At 43.0% G+C, this 23,243-nt stretch overlaps 1 protein-coding gene across 5 annotated transcripts in view; it reads left to right on the top strand.

The window, feature by feature from the left end:
* The window catches only part of pde4ca (phosphodiesterase 4C, cAMP-specific a), a 121,495-nt gene that overhangs the window by 89,802 nt on the left and 8,450 nt on the right, over positions 1–23,243 (top strand). For all 5 annotated transcript variants that reach the window (XM_080778217.1, XM_080778221.1, XM_080778219.1 and 2 more), the window contains 7 exons: positions 4,100–4,136; positions 6,456–6,529; positions 8,301–8,353; positions 8,756–8,868; positions 19,212–19,305; positions 20,100–20,272; positions 21,317–21,415. In XM_080778217.1, coding sequence (XP_080634343.1) covers positions 4,100–4,136; positions 6,456–6,529; positions 8,301–8,353; positions 8,756–8,868; positions 19,212–19,305; positions 20,100–20,272; positions 21,317–21,415 — 643 coding nt within the window. The remainder of the gene's footprint in view (positions 1–4,099; positions 4,137–6,455; positions 6,530–8,300; positions 8,354–8,755; positions 8,869–19,211; positions 19,306–20,099; positions 20,273–21,316; positions 21,416–23,243) is intronic.

Below are 23,243 nucleotides of genomic sequence, written 5' to 3'. Positions count from 1 at the left end.
AGTGTACAGTATTTGTTAAAATGTTATTTTTATGTGGACACGCCCACCAGTTCATTCAGTATGCCTGGTTTGCCTCGTATGGGGTGATGGGTGGTGATCCACCTGAACTGAAGCCGCACAGCCCACAGCTGTAGTTGTATGATAAAGGGGGAGGGGTTAGGGGAGGGGCTGATAGTGTGGTGTCACTATATTACTGTTTATTTCATTGGCCCGTTTGACTGTCAAGGGTTCAGCCTCCAGAAAGAAACCCTAAATACAAAGTGAATACACCATTGCACATGAAAACGACTCCAGGGTGTCTAATGAAGTACTGTCACCTCATAGACTGGAAAAATATATATTTTTTGTGATTACTTGTGGCAGTGCCTCAGGGGTACAGTGACCGGATGGGAACCGCAAAGGTTTCCAGTTCGAACCCCAGAGTTATTGTCGAAGTGACCTTAACTTGAGCGAGACTCTGAACCCGTAATTTCTCCCGATGTGCAGGTTGGTGCCTTGCATGGTGTGTGTGTGTGTGTGTGTGTGTGTGTGTGTGTGTGTGTGTGTGTGTGTGTGTGTGTGTGTGTGTGTGTGTGTGTGTGTGTGTGTGTGTGTGTGAATGTGTGTGTGAATAATGGGTGAATGTAATGCACAATCTCTGTAAAGGGCGCTATATGAATGCACCATATTTACCATTTACACCTCTCTCTTGGTGAAATTAAAACTCCTCCTCTGTTTTGAAGGGAAGAAAGCTTGAAGCACTGGGAAGTCAACTGGTTGTCATCTCGGTGAGGAGAAAATTACTACAATATGCCTAATTTTTTTTTAAGTAAATAGAAAAACAACAGAAAGGCCTGTTCCCTGCATCCCTTCTTCTCTGTGGGGTTTTTTTAGAGCCATTTCTTTATAGCTCTATAGGCTCTACCCTTGACAGAAGTGATGATCCCTTCCTTGGTTTGTTCCTGCGTTAATATCCCTATAAAGCAGTGTTTATTTTGACAGCAAATTTTGGTTTTCGTCATAATTAGTCTCTTGAATAGTTTTCATTTAGTTTCAGTCACATTTTAGTCGTCCGGAATGTTTTAGTGTTTCTAGTTCGTGTCTAGTTTTAGTCGACTAAATCTACAGTTGATTTAGTATGTATCTATTTTCAGCATGCAACCAAGTGTAAAATTACTTATACTGGATCTCTTGTCCACTATAGTCCCTTCCTAACATTTTAGTCTAGTTTTTAATTTGTTGACGAAATTGTCAGTATATTTAGTCTTATAGTTTCAGTCACCATAGCTTAGTTCATTTAGTTTTTCGTCAGTGAACATTTTTCGTCATAGTTTTATAGTCGACGAAATCAACACTGCAAACAATACTTTCTCTTGCATGCCTTTTTTTTTATCAAGAGACGACACAATAACACGTGGCTTTTGTTTATTTGTAATAGTTTTTTTTGTTTGTTTTAGCAGTTTAACACTTTATTGCAAATCCCCCTGCCAAATGATGCACATCACCTACACTCATAGCTCTGATCCATAGCCTTCTACTGCTTCTACGATTCTGCCCTGCGCAGTACAAGGCTATGGGACTTTCAGTTTAAAATCTCAAATCGAAATCAGACCAGCCTCTCCTCTTTGGCTGTAAATAAAAAGAACGTTTTTGCTACTCACCAAAACAAAGGCGGGTTGTGTCATTAGAAAGCCTACTTTCCTTAGTGGACACACTCTGAGCCCCCCACCACACCATAAACCGTACTTTTTGGCCAGAAAGGGATTTATTTTCACCGGAGGAAAAATATTCTCCATGAGGCAGTTCTCTGGGCAATATCGGTAGAGAGCGCAGCGGAGTAACTAAAAATATATTTTTTCCGGTGGAAACAAAATCCCATTTTGCCCAAAAAGTACAGTTTATACGTGCGGTGGGGGGGGGGGGGGGGGGCTCAGAGTGCGTCCACTAAGGAAAGTAGGCTTTCTAATGACACGACTCGCCTTTGTTTTGGTGAGTAGCAAAAACGTTATTTTTATTTACGCCAAAGAGTAGAGGCTGGTCTGCATTCATGCGGTAACATAGCTCTAAATGAAACGCATTAGAGCTGTAGACCAGAGCTACTACACCCACAGCCTTTCATGCTCAAAGCCACCACCACCACCACCCTATCCCTCACCGACACTAATGCCCTCATTTAAATCCCCCGTCATAATGACCGTTTCATCACGTGCCGAAAATAGCAGATCTACGTGCTCACTGTGAAGCTTGTAGATCGGCTATTTTCGGTTAAAAGAAGAAAAACGAATACAAAATCTGGCTTTAGATGTGCCGTGCATGATATATATTTAATTGTGTCTGGACCTGGCCATGATTCAGCAGTTTTTTTCAGAGTGTTTGAGTGCTGAGTAAGGAAGGGGTCACTGGTAAGGTAACCATATGAGTTTACAACAGGGCTACATGTTGTGTCTGAGTAAGACAGCCCTCCCCCTATCCACAAGGAGGAGCAGCTGTGCACCAAAGCATTATGGGAATTGTAGTCCAGGAAGTAAGTGAGCCCAGTGTCCATGACAGTCAGAGACACTGGGTTCACTGCTAAAATATAAAATATCTAAACCCTGCACATATTACACACATAAAGACCCACAGGAAAGTGTTCTAAATCTTCTAAACGTCATTAACATGTATTTCTTTGGCGGTATAAGTGTCCCAACACTTATACCGCCATTGCCGAAGTCCTTTGTCAATTGAAGCCTAATTTTGATTCTGACGCTTAACGCTATTGCCGAAGACCTTTGTCAATTGCGCTTTTATAGTGCATTCGATGTCGAGCTATGTGTAGATTCCTAGGTTATGTCTACTGCTAGTGGACCGGAAATGCGGCTTTTTAAAATAAGAGCTCAAATTAAAAAAATGCTGGCCTGAATTAGATCCTAATTTTTCAATAAATGCTAGCGGGGCTAAGTGTTAAGCAGGGGCCGAATGTGGCCCGCCGCCACTGGCCATGGGTTGAGTAGCACTGGTTTACAGGCTGATTGATCAGCCATCCATCCACCTGTGGACATAGCACCGTGTACACAGCCGTAGATAATTACGGGACATGGTAAAACTCGAGGTTTGAGTGGTTAATAAATGTGTTTTTTTTGGTGGATACATTTTGTGTGTGTGTTAAACCACTTACGGTACAGCAGCGTATAGCGTCCGTATTCATAGATCTGCAAGCTCGTACGTAGAGCGAAGACAGAAAATGTACGAGCACAGTCTGGGGGGGATTCGCCGTGCGCCAATCCTGTCACTCTGTTTGGACGGACCACAAAAAGAGTTATGACGTGTACACCAACGTGTCGTGCACTTCCATGTTTCCCGATTCCGAATGGCTATAGGCTAGCAGCTACACTGATCAATTAACCATTGGCTTGATCGCTATAATTCCCATAATCGACATTGTTGAAACATCGTAACATGTCATATAGCTAGCTTGTGTCGTTGCTGTCGGGAGGAAACCTCGTAACTCCAAAATGTTCATTTTTCAGGAAATTAAAAATATACATTTTTCAGGAAATTAAGAAAACCTTATATTTTTTTTTAAACAAAGCAATACAGCCTCATCAAAGTTTGTGTTGTAACTTTATATATTGTCAATTACTTCCATGAGAGGGGGAGAGGTGGTGGAGTTAGTTGCTTTAGTACATATGTGTACATATGTGTAGCATAGTAGTATAGATGTATAGCTTATATGTATAGTTTCATTATAGATATTCCACTGTTACTTTCTTAGCTACGCATGTTTCATGATAAATGTCTTTATGTGATGTATTCCCATGCTTTTGTTCTTGCTTAATGTAAGTCGCTCTGGATTAAGAGCGTCTGCTAAATGCCTAAATTGTAAATTGTAAATTGTTTAGCAGACATTTTGCGTGTCCAATGGAGTGAAGAGGTTTTGTCCAAAGCACTTTTTACTACTTTCCATTGGTTCAATATTTTCAAAACAACACACAGACGTAAGGGGTGTTCAATATCACTGATTTATGCCAAAAACCTCAAAAATGTAGTTATGAGGTTTCCTCCCGACACCAATAAAAGGTGTTTATTACCTTGTTTTAATCATGCCTTTTCCATGTGTGTTCTGTCCCTTTTGTTCTAGACACACCGAAGACATGATTGTGACGCCATTTGCACAGGTGAGTTCTTCGTGACATTTCCACGTATTCATATATGACGTTATTATACGATATACGTTATTATATCATTCAGCAGTGTCAATATAAGACACGATCCAAACTCATCGTGAATAAATATCAAAATATTAACCTGAGACAGACCGAGGCTCGTCTGCATTTCATATTAGGAATCCTCTTGAACTCGTTCCAGACAGCTCAAGTGAAAGCATCCCTCCTATTTGACAGATAGCCCGTAGTACTTGCCCTAGCTAGCCCGACGACCTCACGGGCGTATGCAAAGGCTCAACTTATCTAACTTAGGTCACATTCCCACCTAATACTTCGGTAGACTCGATGCGAATGGGCGGAGAAATTGGGATTCTTGCCTATTTAATTTGCTGCGGTTTGCCTTCACACCTGCACCGAATGGTAATAAAGTGCGATTGGAAGCGAAGCGAAACCCCCGTTTTTTAATGCGGTTCTATGATACGCATTAGGATTCGAATGAGCCTTCACACCTGCCAAACGAAGATCATTTTCTGACAATGCACAGCAGGATTCGTTTTAATCGCAGCAAAGCTTTCTGGTGTGAATGTCACCTTAGATGCATAGTTTCATTATATACCGCAGACATTCCACTGTATTAGTGTGATTCTTCAGTGTGAGTTACTTACGTGCGATTCATAATGACTATTTTCATATTACCATGTTTATTTTTTTTCTTGCTTTCTGTAAGCACCCGCCCTGGATTAAGAGCGTCTGCTAAATGCCTAAATTGTAAATTGTGATCTGAATGAAAGAATGAGCTCCTCTCGTATGATTTTTTTTCCACTCAAACTATCAATACAGCTGTGATTTAAATGGCAGGTCTTAGGGTTTTTTTCAGCAGGAAAAAAGTCCCCCCACTCTCGTTTAATCACTCTTTCGTATAATCATGCCATAGAGCAAATAATGTGATCATTTGGACCCAGAAAGTACTCCCGTTTTACAATCTAGCCTCCTATGACGGGTGACTGCAATGAACTATGTCAAAGTCGTACGATTTGTCACACATGTTACCGCAGTGACATTTGTTGAACCGTCTCTTGGAGCCGCGCCCGGGAATCATTTGATTAGTTGATTTGACCCCCCCCACCGATCCAACCCATTGATGCTGAGTGCCAAGCAGGGAGGCATTGGGTCCCATTTTCTTTACAGTCTTTGGTATGACCCGGCCGGGGATCGAACCCCCGACCTCCCAGTCTCAGGGTGGACAGTCTAACCACAAGGCCACTGTCTGGTACTGTGACAGAAGAACTTAAAACTATAACATTAGTCTGAACCACTGCACCACTACCTCTCTGATGCTATTGAGCAGTCCTGGTTTAATGGTTACAAATACCCCCGGGCGTTTGTGGTGTCAACCAGCTTCTTTAATATCATTGTATTGTTTAAAAAAAAAGGTCAATTGCCTTCTGTCTGTTTAGAAAAGTACTGCATTTGAAGGCCCTAGTATAAAAGATACTGGTTCTGTTCAGAATTATTATTTCCACAAAATAATAGAAAATGCTCGATTATAGTGGGCTCGATAATAAGCCTCGATCGACAGGGAAACTCCCCCCTGTCAGGTGTAAAGGAGCAACTTGGACACTCAGGCATGAAGGAAGCATGAGTTCAAGTCCGTTGCTCTCCCCTTGTCTCCCATATATGGGGACTAGGTTGGCGGAGGGTGTGTAGAGCCCAGGATCACATTAGATGATTGACACAGGGGTGAAAAATGGGTTACAAAATCGTGGGATAAAAAATATATATATATATTTTTTAATAATAAGCCTCGATCGATGCTCGTTATCAATTAAAAAAATAATCAACGATCTCACAACAACACTCGCTACATCAAGTCATAGTACAGTACTACCGTACTACTGTATGTACAGCAAAACCTCCAGAGTGGCTCACTTTGTTTCATTCTACGTACTAGTGTTTTAACCCATTCTGAACGGGAACCCATTGTGGTGTCAGCATCATGTCGTGCTTTAGCTATTGAAAAATAGCAGATCTACAAGCTCATAGCGCGCCACCGAGTGGCGCGCTACGAGCTTGTAGGTCTGCTATTTTTTGAAAAATCGAAGAACAACTGCCATTTTTTTAGAATCTGATCTCAGGTCAGAATGGGTTATAATCAGACCAGTGTGTGTCCAGGTGGAAACCTCGTATGAATCTGATCTCAGGTCAGAATGGGTTAAAAATGGATCCGTATATAGAGGGGGTTCCATTTTTAGAACACTTTGCATCATTTGTGCTGTGTGTGCTGTGCTGTTCCACTAGTGAATCCCTGGTGTGTTTCCTGACCCTGTGCAGGTCCTGGCCAGCCTGAGGACAGTGAGGAGTAATTTCGCTGTGATCACCGGCCAGCAGGATCGCACCGCCAGCAAGTATGTTCATTATTAGCCCTTTCAGGACGGGAACGCGGGAACCCCTTTTGGTGTTTTTTTAAGCATTATGTTATGTTGTACTTTTAGCTATTGGAAAAATAGCAGATCTACAAGCGCATAGCGCGGCACTTTGTAGATCTGCTATTTTTGAAAGATCATGAAAAATCTTTGAATTCTTTCACAGTGAATGTTTTTTTTAACTCATATATTTGCTTCTGGGGGTGGTCCCCGGAACAAGATATTTTCACATGGGCATCCGCGGCCAAATACAGATCATTTTGTGGGTCTTTGACATTAAATAGTTTTGACTTTGGAGCACCACCACTGACATAGAGAAACCTAGGTTTTCTTTTCTCCAGAAAACCTGTCAGGATTTAGAAGACATTTTGAAGAACCAGTACTCGGGTCTAAATAGGTTAGAGGAAATATACACAGCGTTGTGCTCAGGCCAATAAAAGCAAGATATCTCTCTCTCTACTACTCCCAGAATCACTGCCCAAACGTCTTTCTGTTTAATAGGTCTTTCGTCTCATGTTTTGATAGTGGTATACAGTGCTTTTCACAAAAAGGACTCTCCAACTAGGAAGGGTATGGCCTGGTCAGCCTGCAATGACATGCATAATATCTGGTCGTCCCAGCTTAGTAAGATCCATCCATCTTCAACCGCTTATCCGTAGTCGAGTCGCGGGGGCAACAGCTCCACCAGAGTGCTCCAGAGTCAGACTTCCCTCTCCAGAGCAACATTAGTAATAGTGACTTCCTACTGGGGGATTCCCAGACGTTCCAAGGCCAGTGAGGCGATGTGTTTTAGTAGATGTGCTCAGTAAGATGTTCAAAGTAAACTGAGCCGGTTCTGTACTCTATTGTCTCTGAGACATGGACACTTCCAAAGAAATTAGAGAAACGGTTGGATGGCATTTAGGCCTACGCCCGCCTTCTAATGAGAGCGCAAAATCTGTCTTGGACGAGCTACCCATCGACTGATCTAATATACGGCAACCTTTTATTATTACAAAACATACAGTACAACTGCCTCCCCCCCCCTGGCCAGCCGGGGAGGCCTGATGGAGGGGAAAGGAACTGGTCGGAATAACGTGTTCCTTCCACGCGCTACGTCCGGCCGGGGAAACTCTCCCCCTGTCGGGTGAAAAGAAACGGCTTGGACTCCTCATGCATAGAAGGAAGCATCTGGTCAGTCTCTAGCTGTTGCTCTCCCCAGGTTGGCAGAGGAAGTGTAGCGCCCCAGGACTACATTCGATTATTGACACTGGGTGGAATAAATGGGCTGCAAAAATCGTGGGATAAGAAAATAATAAAAAAATAAAAACAGTAACCACTAAATATTTGTAGTCATTTTAAAACTTCAAATGATGCATGCCTGAAGAAGGCCGAAAGGCCGAAACGTGGCAGTGTTCGGGTCTCTTTAAAACTTCAAATGAGACATTCTGCACGATGAGTATATACATTCTACTTTTGGTACTTTTAAGAACATCTCGATGTCAATACTTTTAATCAAGTAGGCCTACAATTTGAATACCAGACTTTTACTTGTAACGGATTAGTTCTACATTTTATATTCATACTTTTACTTGAGTGAAAACTTGGGAGTACTTTTTCCACCACTGGTCATTTTGAAAATATAGCTCTCTCAAGTAAAAAAACAAAAGTGTGGCGGGCACCCCTGATATTCTATTCTACTGAATAATACTTACAGTACTTACAGTACTTGTATATACTGTATATACTCACTCACCCTGTTTTCTCTTCACAGAACGCGGACCCCAGGCAGCAACCCACCGTCCATGTGCAAGACCAGCCTGGCAGGTCAGTGTGCTGGCGTCGGGTCGACCCGGAATGGGTTTCGGCGGAGCCCTGATGCCGTCGTAATGGCTGATTTTACACAAATAGCAGATCTACAAGCTCGCAACGCGTCGCGTTGTGAGCTTGTAGATCGGCTATTTTCGTCAGTGAAAAAAAAAGGTTTTAGTTGACTAAATTAACACTGAAACATTACTATTATGTGTCTAAAGCTAAAATGAAAGCTATTCAAAAGACTATGACCAAAAACGAAAAATCTAAATTTGCTGTTGTTGGTGTGTGTGTGTGTGTGTGTGTGTGTGTGTGTGTGTGTGTGTGTGTGTGTGTGTGTGTGTGTGTGTGTGTGTGTGTGTGTGTGTGTGTGTGTGTGCGCGTGCGTGTGCGCGTGCGTGTGCGCGTGCGCGACAGAAGAGCCTCACCAGCAGCTGGCCGTGGAGACTCTGGACGAGCTGGACTGGTGTCTGGAGCAGCTGGAGACCCTCAAGACACGGCACTCTGTCAGCGAGATGGCGTCCAACAAGGTACTATACTAGGCCCACTGTCCATTTTCACAGCGCCTTTTTTCATTTTAGTTTTAGAGTATTTTGAATAGTTTAATTTTTAAACCCACGATAAAAAAATTATAAAAGAAAAGAATAATTGCGACCCATTTTGCCATGCTTCCTTCTATCCATGAGGAGTCCAAGCTGCTTCTTTTCACCCGACAGCTGGGGGGAGATTCCCCGGCCGGACGTATGTATGTAGCGCGTGGAAGGAACACGTTATTCCGACCAGTTCCTTTCCCCTCCATCAGGCGCCCCGGCTGGCCAGGGGGTGGCAGTTTAGAGACCAGGATTACTGCATGTTTTTGTGGTAGTTTAGAGACCAGAGAGAGGTAGTTGAGAGACCAGAGAGAGGTAGTTTAGAGACCAGGATTACTGCATGTTTTTGTGAGGGTACCTACCCTAGGGGACACGGGGAGAGAACATGCAAACTCCACACAGAAAGGCCCTTTCGCCAACCCCGCCTGGGGTATGGGCACTGATGCCGCGGAGGAGGGAACACGCCGCCAGCGCCCACAACGTCCCCAGCGGGAATCGAACCCAGGACCTTCATATAGCTGTGAGGCGACAGCACTACCAAACTGTGCCACCGTGCCTCCCTAGCACATTTCAACTTTCGACGTCGTGTTTTCGTCGTCGTTGTCATCATGTCATGCAGGATTGAATATTGTGGGTTCAGCGACAGCGATCGTTTTGGCTTCAGCTCAACTCAAATCAAGGCACACACAAAAAGAAGAATCACAGCAAATAAACCTATAACCAAAACAACTGAACACATGCAGCCACACTGTACACGTGCTGGGCTTTCTGTGTGATTCAGCCCCCCTAGGGTGCTGCTGATACCATATTAGTCATGTACATATTTATTGCCCACATTTAGCCCAAGTTAAACACATGAACCATATTCTCGGAATAATACATCAATATTCGGCCAAAGTATTCTGCAAACATTTGTCAGAAATGGCAGACGTACGAGTTCAGTGTGCTCTAGCGAAGTGTAGATTTTGTTTTGTAAATATATTTAGGGCTCCATTTTTGTCACCGCTAAACCCCTTATCCCTGAACGTATTATTTTTACTATTTTGAAAAACACATTTGAATAGTTCAGCCAATCTACATTGACACGTTGTGAGCTTGTAGACTGGCCATTTTAACTATTAAAAAATGTTTTGCAAAATAGTAAAAAAAAAAAAAAAAGGCAAAGAAGTTTAGGGATAAGGGGTTTAGCGGTGACAAAAATGGAGCCCTTAGTGTCGAGGGACAAAAGGAGGGGAATAATAGAACAGATTGAATGGGATAGAAGGTTCAGTAACAATGAACGACCTCAGAATGAATATGCATTCATTCAATTACACTTCAGCAATATAGTCATCATTTCATCATTTCATTTAATGAAATTGACTTTTCTTTTCAAGAGTTGTTGGTCAGCATTTTTTTAACTATAGGCGACAATCATTTCTGTCCCAATTAACCTGAATCTGGATGCTTCACTAATACAAAGAACCACCATCCTGGAAATGTATGAATGGGATTCCCTTCTTGTCCCTCAGAGATGCTTCACAGAGAGAAAAAGCTCTCTCCATGAATGAACGGGATGGTTCCATGCGTGTGAATTAAGACACACATGTCGCCCCCCCCCCCGTCCCCCCCCCCACCCTGTGCTCATGTGCAGAAAAATGTGAATGAGGTAACAAGCGGAGAGGGTGAAACGGCACCCACCCTCCGCCCATTCTTCTTTCCTACATCCATCCATCCATCCACTGCCTTTTGACAGTTTACGTAAACCGAGGATGTGGAACTCTCTTCCATCCTGGCAACCTCTGACCTGAGATCAGATTCTAAAAAAAATGTCTTCTGCATCCTGACAGTTTTCTCCTGTAACCTTATCTTTAAATGTACTTTTAATTTCAACTAATTCTACTGACCAGATTTGAAGCTATTTTTTTTACTTGTATGTAAAGTACTTGTGTCTGAAAGGTGCTCTATAAATAAAATATTATTATTATTATTATTATATTATCCAATTTCTGGACGGGAACCCCTTTTGGTGTTTTAACTATAAGCATGATGTCATACTTTAGCTATTGAAAAATCGTAAAAATGCGGCACAAATCTTTTTTAATATTATATATTCTTTTAGAAGACTTTTTTTTTTAATTTCGATGTCAGGTCTAAATGGGATAAATAAAGATAATAATTATTATTATTATTATATCATCCATCCATCCACGGCTCCCCTCAGCCCATGCTGCTGTGCTGCTTGGTGTGGTGATCATCCACGGCTCCCCTCAGCCCATGCTGCTGTGCTGCTTCGTGTGGTGATCATCCACGGCTCCCCTCAGCCCATGCTGCTGTGCTGCTTGGTGTGGTGATCATCCACGGCTCCCCTCAGCCCATGCTGCTGTGCTGCTTCGTGTGGTGATCATCCACGGCTCCCCTCAGCCCATGCTGCTGTGCTGCTTCGTGTGGTGATCATCCACGGCTCCCCTCAGCCCATGCTGCTGTGCTGCTTGGTGTGGTGATCATCCACGGCTCCCCTCAGCCCATGCTGCTGTGCTGCTTCGTGTGGTGATCATCCACGGCTCCCCTCAGCCCATGCTGCTGTGCTGCTTCGTGTGGTGATCATCCACGGCTCCCCTCAGCCCATGCTGCTGTGCTGCTTCGTGTGGTGATCATCCACGGCTCCCCTCAGCCCATGCTGCTGTGCTGCTTGGTGTGGTGATTCCGTGTTTAGACCGCCCACACCACGGAGCGTGCACGTGCTGCTTCCCCACAACACACACATAACATGACACACCCACTAACGCTCTCATAGGCTCATGCTGCTTTCCTTCCGCCGCCGCCACAGCACATATAACGGGGTATACGGGTCGGTCGGTGTGTATACCTTATTCCTTCCCACGCACGTACAATCCAATGAATCCATGCTCCTCTCGCACACGCAGCGCACACGTGGTGCGGGCATGCAGAGAGAGAGAGAGAGAGAGAGAGACAGTTTTCGATCCCGTCAGAACTTATAGTGAGCAAAAGCTCTCCGTCAGCAGGGTGGGAGGGGGTGGTGTGGGGGGGGGGGGGGAGGATTATCCACGCTGACACTCGGGAACAAAAGACTTGAGCGTTTATTTCTGCATCGCTGATGATGGCCCCCTTGTCCAATTGCTTAACATCTTGGTAAATCTCCGCTGAGTCTCTCTTGAAAGAGGGAAAGTGACCGGAACGCCTATCACGTTGAATTATAGCCGCAAGTTGAGGAAAAGAAGGAGCTTTTGTTTTCCCCGGGGAGGGGTTGTTCTCGTGGTGTTGTTATGTAGCGATTCGGCGAGTTTTTAACAAGCTCTTTGCGACGCACAAGATCAAAGCTTTGTTTTGTTGTTTGTTGCTGTGGGGCATCTAATGCCGTTGCACGACACGTCCACTCAGCACGCACGTTTGTTTTTTATTACATTTCAAACTCACATCTGCTTAAACTTTTCAGGCATTACAGAGAGTCATATTATTATAGCAGTTGCCCTGGATATTCATTATACAAATGTCTTCTTTAAATCACGACAGTTTTCTGAAAAACCTCATGTTTCTACATGGTGCTCAAACTATTTCACGTCCAGGACCCAAATAGTTTAGCTTCTCGCCAGATCAGTCCCTATCCTTTTAATACTCTATGATTGTGTCCCCCCCCCCCCTCCGCCAGAAGCAAAGATATGAGTTTGAAAACATTCGCTGTGAAAGAATATACATTCAAAGACACATTTTCACGATTTCTTTCCCCCCAAAAATAGCAGATTAAAACACAGGGTCTTAAAATGGGTTCATTCATCTTAATTCACTTAATTCACTAATTCGGGGAGGGGGGGCAATTTGGTTTATCTCTGAGTGAACGTTATCGTGATGATGATGATGATGATGATGATGATGATGATCATGATCGCCATCCGTTCATTCATGTTCCCGCAGTCACATGATGTACTATTTTAATTTTTGGTCTCCATGAATGAACCTTGCCCCCCCCCCGCCCCCTCCTCCCCATTCATTCAAGTAGCTTTCCCCCTCTCTCTCCCTGCTCAATATTCTCTCCTTCAAACTTGGTGCACATGGTGCATCGGCCGACCCCCTGCCTCCCAGACCCGCCCTCCGCCCCTCCCATCCGCACGTCCCCCGGCCAATGGCAGGCTCGCTAGCACCGCTCGGCTATCTAGCTGCAGCAGCCGTCCGGTTGGCTGGCTATTTTTAGGCGCAAACCCTGTCAAGGAGGCGGAGACTTCGAGGAGCACTCTCTGTTTACACACACAGACGCACACGCACACACACACACACACAGAGACATACATACACATGAAAACGGGCAGTGAAGAGAGAAGAGAGTGAATGAGGGAGAGAGAGAAAGGGGAGAAGCGAGTGAATGAATGGAGCGGCTGGCATGAATGATTTGACTTCTCCACCCGTCTGGCATCCTCCTCCTCCTCCTCTCATCCTCGGATCCTCTCATCCTCTCATCCTCCACCTCTCATCCACCTTCCACTGCTGTGTGCTCCACCACCGACCCTGAAGCGCTCGTCCGTCCGTCCGTCCGCCCGTCCGTCCGCTCAGCCTCAAATCCATCTCTCAAGCGTTCCAGAGTTTGATGCACTTTGCAAGAGTGGGACTTGTCTTTGTTTTCCAAGTGGACTTGGACTTGGGAGGTGTTCATTCATGTAGCACACAGTGTCCCCCAACTATACTACTGCCCGCTCTCCTTTCAACAAGGACCCACCAGCAGCACCGGAGAAGGAGGAGAAGACCTCAAACTCTCATTTTTCCCCCTTTGGCATGCTTGACGCTGAAATGCCAGAAGTGAATTACTTGTATTCTGTGTCGCGGATTTCCATTCAGGTAAGATAATATTAAAGAGAGATATGGGTGTTATACAGTAGAGGGCTTGGATGAGTACCGCCTGTTGCTTGTTCTGTGAATGAAGGGACACAGACAGTCAGTCAGTCACATGCTCCGTGAACTCAGAGCGTACACACTCAGAGTTACACCGGGATCCACGAACACTGAGGCTGTTGCACTGTGTGTGTGTGTGTGTGTGTGTGTGTGTGTGTGTGTGTGTGTGTGTGTGTGTGTGTGTGTGTGTGTGTGTGTGTGTGTGTGTGCGTGTGTGCGTGCGTGCGTGCGTGCGTGTGTTTAAGAGAGAGAGTTTTGCATATATGTGAGAAAGAAAATGTTGGAGAAAGTGTGTATTTGTGTATGTGTGGCGGGTGCCATCATATGTGTGAGTATGTACAGTATGCGTGTATTTATTTGCTTAACCCATTCTGACCTGAGATCAGATTCACACGAGGTTTCCACTAGGACACACACTGGTCTGATGAAGCCATTCTGACCTGAGATCAGATTCTAAAAAATGTCAGTCGTTCTTCGATTTTTCAAAAATAGCAGACCTACAAGCTCGTAGCGCGCCACTCGGTGGCGCGCTATGAGCTTGTAGATCTGCTATTTTTCAATAGCTAAAGCACGACATGATGCTAACACCAAAATGGGTTCCCGGTCAGAATGGGTTAAATTTGCACACACGCGCACACACGCATGCAAGCGCACACACACACATATATACATCATACATGCGATGCAGTATAGGGTGCAACAAATCAGTCATGCATTCCTCTGTGCACAAGTGTCCATTCATATGCATTTACCAGGTTTATGTGTATACGTGCACACTCATACCGTACACGGGAAGACACGAGCATGCATGCATACGGCCGCACGCACGCACGCACACACGCACGTTAAAGTATGTCTATGTATAGCATCTCTGTGTGTAGATGCGTGGGTGGGTATATGTCTTCTCCATGGCAGACTATCTTGTTTGTATTTTACAGTATAGCTGTATATGGATCTCGGCTCCTCCTTTATATATGCTGATTATCTTATATACAAGTGAAAAGGTGTACCCATACTCATTCTTCATGCTCTATCTCCGACCGAACCACACTTTTACCACACATCTCTATATGCAAAATAAATTCGCCACCCTCCCCGAACTGACATAGCCTATTTTTTAGCCGTTCAAGTTTCTTATTTACTCTGCAAATATTACTTTTATGAAAATCACGATCGAGCCAGCAGATAAACGGGTGCCACAACACGCCGAGAAACAAGGAATTTAACCACGCTACTTGCATACACTGCAACTCGCTTACAATTCGCAAACCTGGCAACACTGCCTGCCTCTTACGTCACCAGCTCTGCTCCTCCTGGCCTCCGTAGTCCGTCGCGCTCACAATCTGTCGCAGCCATCTTGCTTTTCTTTTGGATGGGCGAGTGGACATTTAATGCTAATAAATTAATTATAGGTCCAGCAAGCAAATCATGATGGTCTGATTGTGCTCAATAGGTCACAATAACATTCCGAAATTAGGTGTTGTGTTTTGTATGGCATTTTCCCCAGTAGTAGTTGCATATCTATCTCAGCTTTTGCCTGATAGCACACATGCTAACGTCAGCAGCCATAGCAACATACAGTGTGCGCAGACATAACATGAGTTGTTTACAACACAAACACACGGCCTTTTCACCACGCAATACACACAACAGCTCGGGAGTTATTAAACCGAACGTGGACGCTGTTTCAGTGTTACATTTGCTGCGCATATCGGAATAATTGTAACGGCATGCATGATAAATGTAACAACGCTACAAAAACACCATTAAACATATCGTTTTCACCTTAAAGCTATTACATTTCATTGAAGCAACTCCTTAGCATTGTTTTCATACCATGGATGTGATAAGATAATGTATCAAACATAAGGGAAATATTAAATAGGATCGGGTGTACCAGTTTGGCCATTTCTTTTTTTTCAATGGGGCAATACATTGATTAAACAAACGTTTGATTGATTGAGTTGTACAACGTTATACAACCCTAAACTAATTTTAGAATACACTACACAATACAATACAATTTTAGAACATATTTTGCACGTTCCATTTTTTTACTCAGAGATCCCTTTAGCTACACATGTAATATTTCCAGGCAACGGACCTACACATGTCAGCTACCATAAACCACTTCAAGTTATTAGGACGAAATAACTGACAGGAGTGACGGTGCTGTGCTGTGAGTAAACTAATAGGGGAGAGCCGCCAAGGATGTAACATTTTGCACGTTTCATTCTTTTACTCAGAGATCCGTTTAGCTACACATGTAATATTTTCAGGCAACGGACCTACACATGTCAGCTACCATAAACCACTTCAAGTTATTTTTTTGATAAAACAGGTCGGGAGTTATTCAACCGAACGTGGACGCTGTTTCAGTGTTACATTTGCTGCGCATATCGGATCAATTGTAACGGCATGCATGATAAATGTAACAACGCTAAAAAACACCATTAAACATATCGTTCTCAGCTTAAAGCAATTACATTTCATTGAAGCAACTCCTTAGCATTGTTTTTATACCATGGATGTGATAAGAAAATGTATCAAACATAAGGGAAATATTAAATAGTATCGGGTGTACCAGTACCAGTTTGGCCATTTCTTTTTTTTCAATGGGGCAATACATTGATTAAACAAACGTTTGATTGATTGAGTTGTACAACGTTATACAACCCTAAACTAATTTCAGAATACACTACACGATACAATACCATTTCAGAACATATAATATTGGCCAATATGTCAAATATGTAAATATTACATATAATGGCATTGAATGGAAGCGGACCATTTGTAACACATGTTACAAATGACCCGCTTTTGCAAGTTTTCTTTGCAGTTGCTTACAGACCAGAATGAACGTGAATTCCGTCTAAACACGATGCAAACTAATGAAGAACATAAGCATGAACACATCCATGTGGATTTTTATTCACCAACACCAAAGACAAAAATTGTACCACACATATACTCCAGGTGTAAAATTAGACGCATTTTGAAGGTAAACACTTCAAACTTCAAACTCCTGGCCACGTAGAGTACGTTGCTGTACACATACTGACGCGATGGCGTCATGGTGGCGTTGACCAATCAAGATATAACGTCCATGTTACAACCGTGAAGCGTTACAACCTTGGCGGCTCTCCCCTACATTTGTTACTAACATTAGGTTGTGGCGAAGTAGACACGTGGCCAGCAGATACTGTGTTTTGGACAAACAGGCTAGGTATTGGTGTTGATTTGGGTCAACTGGACAAACAGCGTGGTGTTGTTTTGTGTCTGTGTTTGTGTTGGAGCGCCTCAGTGTGGCCGTACAGGTCATGTGCAACCTCTTCCACAGAGAGATGGAGACACTAAATCTCAGCTGGACAAACATGTTTGCATGCATGCATCGCTGCCTTGCATGCTGTGTGCTACTGTTGAGTCTGTCACTTACTTTGACTGATTTATGGCATTGTCTTTCTGTTAAAATCCAACTATGTTAATTTAAGAACTCTGGGCATATAGGTCATTGTTTATTCACTGTGCACACGTGTAGCCTATTGTATGTCAGACTGTATGTCTGTCCCACAGTCACAATCCTTTAGTACTTAGGCTGTGGAAATATTCAGGACAAAACAATGGTACATTTCCAATAACCCATTCGTTACTACATGTGGAGTCAACTCCCGCCATTTATTTCTTCCCATAGTGCGTGGCAAAGTCGCTCTGGGATGAGTGCGCGCGTAGCGCGCACGAAATTCTAGTGTAATACATGTGGCGCTGTGTAAAGAGCCTTCCTATAGGCTAACTAGTGAGCTGTGTAAAGAGCCTTCCTATAGGCTAACTAGTGAGCTGTGTAAAGAGCCTTCCTATAGGCTAACTAGTGAGCTTCCACAGTGGTGCTCAGCACATTCCCACACTGACGATACTCTAATATGCTCTCTCTCTCTCTCCTGCAGAAGCACAGAGAGCACAGGAGTCCTGCATGCACAGACACAGACACAGACACAGTCACAGACACCGTGCAGTTCATAGTAGATTCCACTGTTTCATTCTAGTTTTAGTCATATAGTCTCTTGAATATAGTTTTCATTTATAGTTTTAGTCACATTTTAGAATTCACCCGGAATGTCTTATAGTGTTTAGTCTAGTTTTAGTCGACTAAATATACAGTTGATTCAGTCGAACGAAATGTATTTTGGCGGGCCTTGATGCCGTCATAATGACTTTTTTCACTTGCTGAAAATAGACGATCTATACAAGCACAACACTGGTAGATTCCAGTGGTGGAAAAACGTTTTTTTTTTCTACTTAAAGTGGCTATAAGCAATATGTCAACATTTTAATTATTATTATTATTTTATTCAGACAGCCATCAATGAGTGAAACGCTCCCAAAAAGATGTAGTCTCTGTGACACATCTAGGGGCCCCAATCTGACACATCTAGGGGCCCCAATCTGACACATCTGCATTCCAAGATGTTCCTAGAAGCTTTGTCATTGGTCAAAAAAAAAGAAGAAAAAATACCCTGTCGAAATGGCTAACCAATCTGGAAGTAGACAGGCAAATCGACCTGAAATATTGACAATTTCGGTAACAAAACGAGACTAAAATGTTAGTGAGGGACTAGTGGACAAGAGATCCAGTTTTATAGGTTGCAGGCTGAAAATAGCAGATCTGCTATTTTACAGTAGATCTTCTATTTTCAGCATGCAACCAAAGTGTAAAATCTGCCATTACAACGATATCAAGGCCTCTCAAAACACATATAGTCGACTAAATCAACTGTAGATTTAAGTCGACTAAAATCTTATATTCAGTCAACTAAAATAGGACTAACACTAGAACATTCCAGGTGACTAAAATGTGACTAAAAACTAAATAAATATAATTCAAAAGACTGACTAAAAAACTAAAATCTAAATGTATTGTCAAAAGCAACACTGCTTTAGTTTACACGACTGGTATAGATTCTACAAACTGCGCCACACAAACCAAACCGCACGCAAGTTTGTAGAATTTGTTGCTGTTCTTCAGGACAACAAAGTATATATATACACTGTCACTGTAGTCACCGTTGAAGTGGTTAACATCTTGTAGAATAGTATACAATATCATGGGAGTTTGGTGGTGTTCCATATATCTCCCCAACGTTTGCATTGGGGGTCCGTGGGTGTTTTTCCACATGAAGGAAATTGTCCCCTGGCTCTCCCTCCCTGTAGTGCTGTGACGACCCCTGCATTGAACAACAAGTGAGTTGTCTACGTTATAATACATGGTGTGTGTGTGTGTGTGTGTGTGTGTGTGTGTGTGTGTGTGTGTGTGTGTGTGTGTGTGTGTGTGTGTGTGTGTGTGTGTGTGTGTGTGTGTGTGTGTGTGTGTGTGTGTGTGTGTGTGTGTGTGTGTCCGTGCACAGTTCAAGAGGATGCTGAACAGAGAGCTCAGCCAGCTGTCAGAGACCAGCCGCTCCGGCAACCAGGTGTCTGAGTACATCTCAGGCACCTTCCTTGGTAACGTACTGTATATATACACTTTGCATCTTTGCCTTTAACTTTACCATTTAGACCTGAGGACGTTTCTACAAATGTCTTCTAAATCCTGACAGTTTTCTGAAAAACCCCTATGTTTCTCAAACATTTTCATGTCAAGGACCCCCAAAAATATATGTAATTGCCCGCCGACCCCCCCATCTGAAAATATGTTGTTCCAGAGACCCCCCCCCCCCCCCCCCCCAGAAGCAAAGATATGAGTTAAAAACAAAAATAGCGAGTTCGTAGTGCGGCACTCGGTGGCGCGCAATTTTTAGTCTAAAAGTGCCCTTGTACGGGATGTCAGCCCCTGCCTCTCTAACACTCTCTGCACGTGCCTGAAATAGATACATTTATCGTTGTATACATTACTGTGTACTACTACAGCAAACCAAAATCTGATTCCTATATAGTAGACCAGTCTAGGACCTTGTGATCATATAGAAAGATCAGGAGGAGGAATTTGCTTATAGATCTAAAGTGCTCATTGGTTGGAAATGAGTGTCATTTTATCTTTTTAACATTGTGCTGTTGTTGTTTCTGCTATGTTTTGCTTTGTTTTTCTTCCTAATAAAGTCTGTTCCTATAGTGTTCTTATGTAAAGCGCTTTGGGTATTCAGAAAAGCGCTATATGAACTTGAGCTATTATTATTATTATTAACACTGTGCCCCCGTGTGTGTGTGTGTGTGTGTGTGTGTGTGTGTGTGTGTGTGTGTGTGTGTGTGTGTGTGTGTGTGTGTGTGTGTGTGTGTGTGTGCGCGCTTCTGTGCCACAGAGAAGCAGCATGACATGGACATCATGTCTCCACCCACCAAGGAGAAGGACAAGAAGAAGCGTCCCATGTCCCAAATCAGCGGGGTGAAGAAGGCCACGCACGGCCCCAGCCTCGCCTCCTCCACCATCCCTCGCTTTGGGGTGAGCTCCAGCAAGGAGGGGCTCCTGGCTAAGGTAGGCTACAAGCAGAGCCATCTAATAGAAGAGTTACGACATTGAGGGGGCAGAAAAACAGAGCGCTTGTGCGCAGCCAACATGCCAACTGTTTTAAAGTATTGTACAGTGACAACTAAAGTCTCTGTAATGTTTTAATGTTGTACGATTACTACAAAACAATCTAAAATAAAGGGATTTAAGATCATTAAAGCTGGGCTGTTGCCTGCAGGGTCCAATGCATTTCTGCCTATACTTCCGGTCCAGGATTTGTCCCTATTTGTTAACCCCATTCTCGATAGAAGTCTATGTAGGAGAGCCGCCATTAGACTGAAGCCCCATGAAGTGAACAGAGTTTGCGTAACTCTGTCTTACTCTATGGCTCTAGGCTACAGTAGAGAGTGCCCATTTAGGAATAAGACACTTGCCGCCAACATGTCTACAACATGCATTTTAAAACTGTCATTTTGTTTATGTCCCTCAAATGCATTTATAATGGTTTGAGCCTAAATCACCACTCTGATATAACTAGTCCATGTAATTTCTGTCTGGCTTCTAAAGCGTTTTATTTTTAGCTGCATTACCACAATGTCCTGATGTGGTGGGGGCGCTGTGTATGCAAATTATTTCTCCGCCACACCCTCATCCCAAATACTCTCCTCCCACATATTTGACTCATTATAATATGTCCACCCCCCCCCCCCCCCCACACACACACACACAGTCTCCAAAGACGAAATGCAAATTTCCAAATAAAGAGGGGGAGGGATTATACAAAGTAGGGAGTTAGCACCAAATCAGTTGGCCTGTTGTGAGACGTGTGCATAAAATCCAAATATGATGAGAAAGCCTGAATTATTATTATTATTTATTATTATTATTATTATTATTATTATTATTATTATTGTTTTAACTGAGCAAATTAACATCAGGCACCAATGTTGCTTGATGAAATTGCTACGGAACCCTTCATGTACAAATCTCTGCTACTGTACACTTGTGTCACAGTGTGTACAGTGTGTCTGATGAAGGAAGTTATAGCAATGCCTCTCGTTCTGGCGTTAGGAGTTGGAAGACATCGACCGGTGGGGCTTGGACATCTTCAAGGTGTCCGAATATTCCGGGAACCGCCCACTTACAGTCACCATGTACACCATCTTCCAGGTAAACCAATGAACGAATGAATGAATGAATGAATGAATGGATGGATGGATGGATGGATGAATGAATGAATGAATTAATTTATTTATTTATTTATTAATTTATTAATGGATGGATGGATGGATGGATGGATTAGTGAAAGGATGAGGCAATCAATTATTCAATCAATGTGTTTCTGACAGTGTTGATTTCGTCGACTAAAACTAAGATGAAAAATGTTCGTCGACTACCTTTTTCCACTGACGAAAACTAAATGGAAACTAAATTAAAACTAAGCTACGATGACTAAAACTAAGACTAAATAGACTGACAATTTCATCAACAAATAAAAACTAGACTAAAATGTTAGGAAGGCATGCACTAGTGGACAAGAGATCCAGTATAAGTCATTTTACACTTGGTTGATCGGCTATTTTCAGCAAGTGTAAAATCAGTCATTATGACGGCAGCAAGGCCCGCCAAAACACATTTTGTTTGACTAAATTAATTGACTGTAGATTTAGTCAACTAAAATCGCGTGACATTTAGTCGATTAAAACTAGACTAACACTAAGACACTCCAGGTGACTAAAACTAAATTAAGTTTTATTTCTAAACTAAAATTTTAATTTGCTGCCAAAAACAACACATGGTTTCTGGCAATGAATTTAATTAAATTGTTCTATTATTTTTGAGTGGTGCAACCACTCCTACAACCAGCAATGTCCGTGTACCTGTGTACCTGTGTGTTAATGTCCGTGTACCTGTGTGTAGTCATGAGCACGAGTGGTGTGCGTATGCGTGTAATTGGAACGATACAGAGAAGAAATTGGAACGATACAGAGAAGAAATTGGACGATAGTGCTGTGCCTGCTAATCAGAGAGAGAGAGAGGAGTGGGGGGGAGAGGGGAGTTGCACCACTCGGTTCACACAGGTGTGATTTTCTTTACCTCGGCTGACCCTGTCGGTGCCCTGTGCGTGCGTGCGTGCGTGCGTGCGTGCGTGCGTGCGTGCTCGCGCATCCGTTTCTTTGCCTCTCACTCCAGTGGTGGAAAGTAACTAAGTACTTTTACTTAAGTACTGTACTTAAGTACAATTTTGAGTTATCTGTACTTTACTTGAGTATTTCCAATTTCCAGTACTTTTACTTCTACTCCACTACATCTCAGAGCCAAAATTCGTACTTTTAATTTTGATTAGAAAACATACATTAACCACTTCAACCCTATACATTTTGGCGATTTGCGACGCATTGAGAGCTTGTAGATCGGCTATTTTCAATATATTTTCTCTACACATTTTTAACTTGTGAAATGGGACATTCTGCAATATGAATACTACTACTACTACTACTACCAGTAAGACGCGCAAACGCGGGAAGCGAACGCAGCTCGTACATATTTGTTTTTTTTTAAGATTTATTTTTAAGTTATTATTTATTTAAGTTAAGTTATTTTTAAGTTAAGTTTTTAACTTAGCCATAACCATATAAGGAGTCCCCAAAGCAGCTATACGTCCAAATATGGAGTGTGTTGCATAAATCACAAACAAATCACTCAGCTCCATATATGGGCACAAAGGGGGGACACACGGACACACGCACAGACATGATCTGCTAGGTCTCATAGTAAGTGCTCACTGCGTTCGCAACTACTACTTTTAGTACTTTAAGTACATTTTGATGCCGATACTTTTGTACTTTTACTCAAGTACATTTTCAATTCCGCACTTTTACTTGTAACGAAGTGGTTCTAAATTACAGTATTGGTACTTTTTACTTAAGTAAAACAACGTGAGTACTTTTTCCCACCACTGTCTCTCTCTCTCTCTCTCTCTCTCTCTCTCTCTCTC

Source organism: Protomyctophum bolini, assembly GCF_963924005.1.
Source record: "Protomyctophum bolini genome assembly, chromosome: 12".
Classification (NCBI taxonomy): Eukaryota; Metazoa; Chordata; class Actinopteri; order Myctophiformes; family Myctophidae; genus Protomyctophum; species Protomyctophum bolini.
The sequence above is the reverse complement of the archived record's forward strand: the minus strand, read 5'-3'. Positions and strand labels throughout refer to the sequence as shown.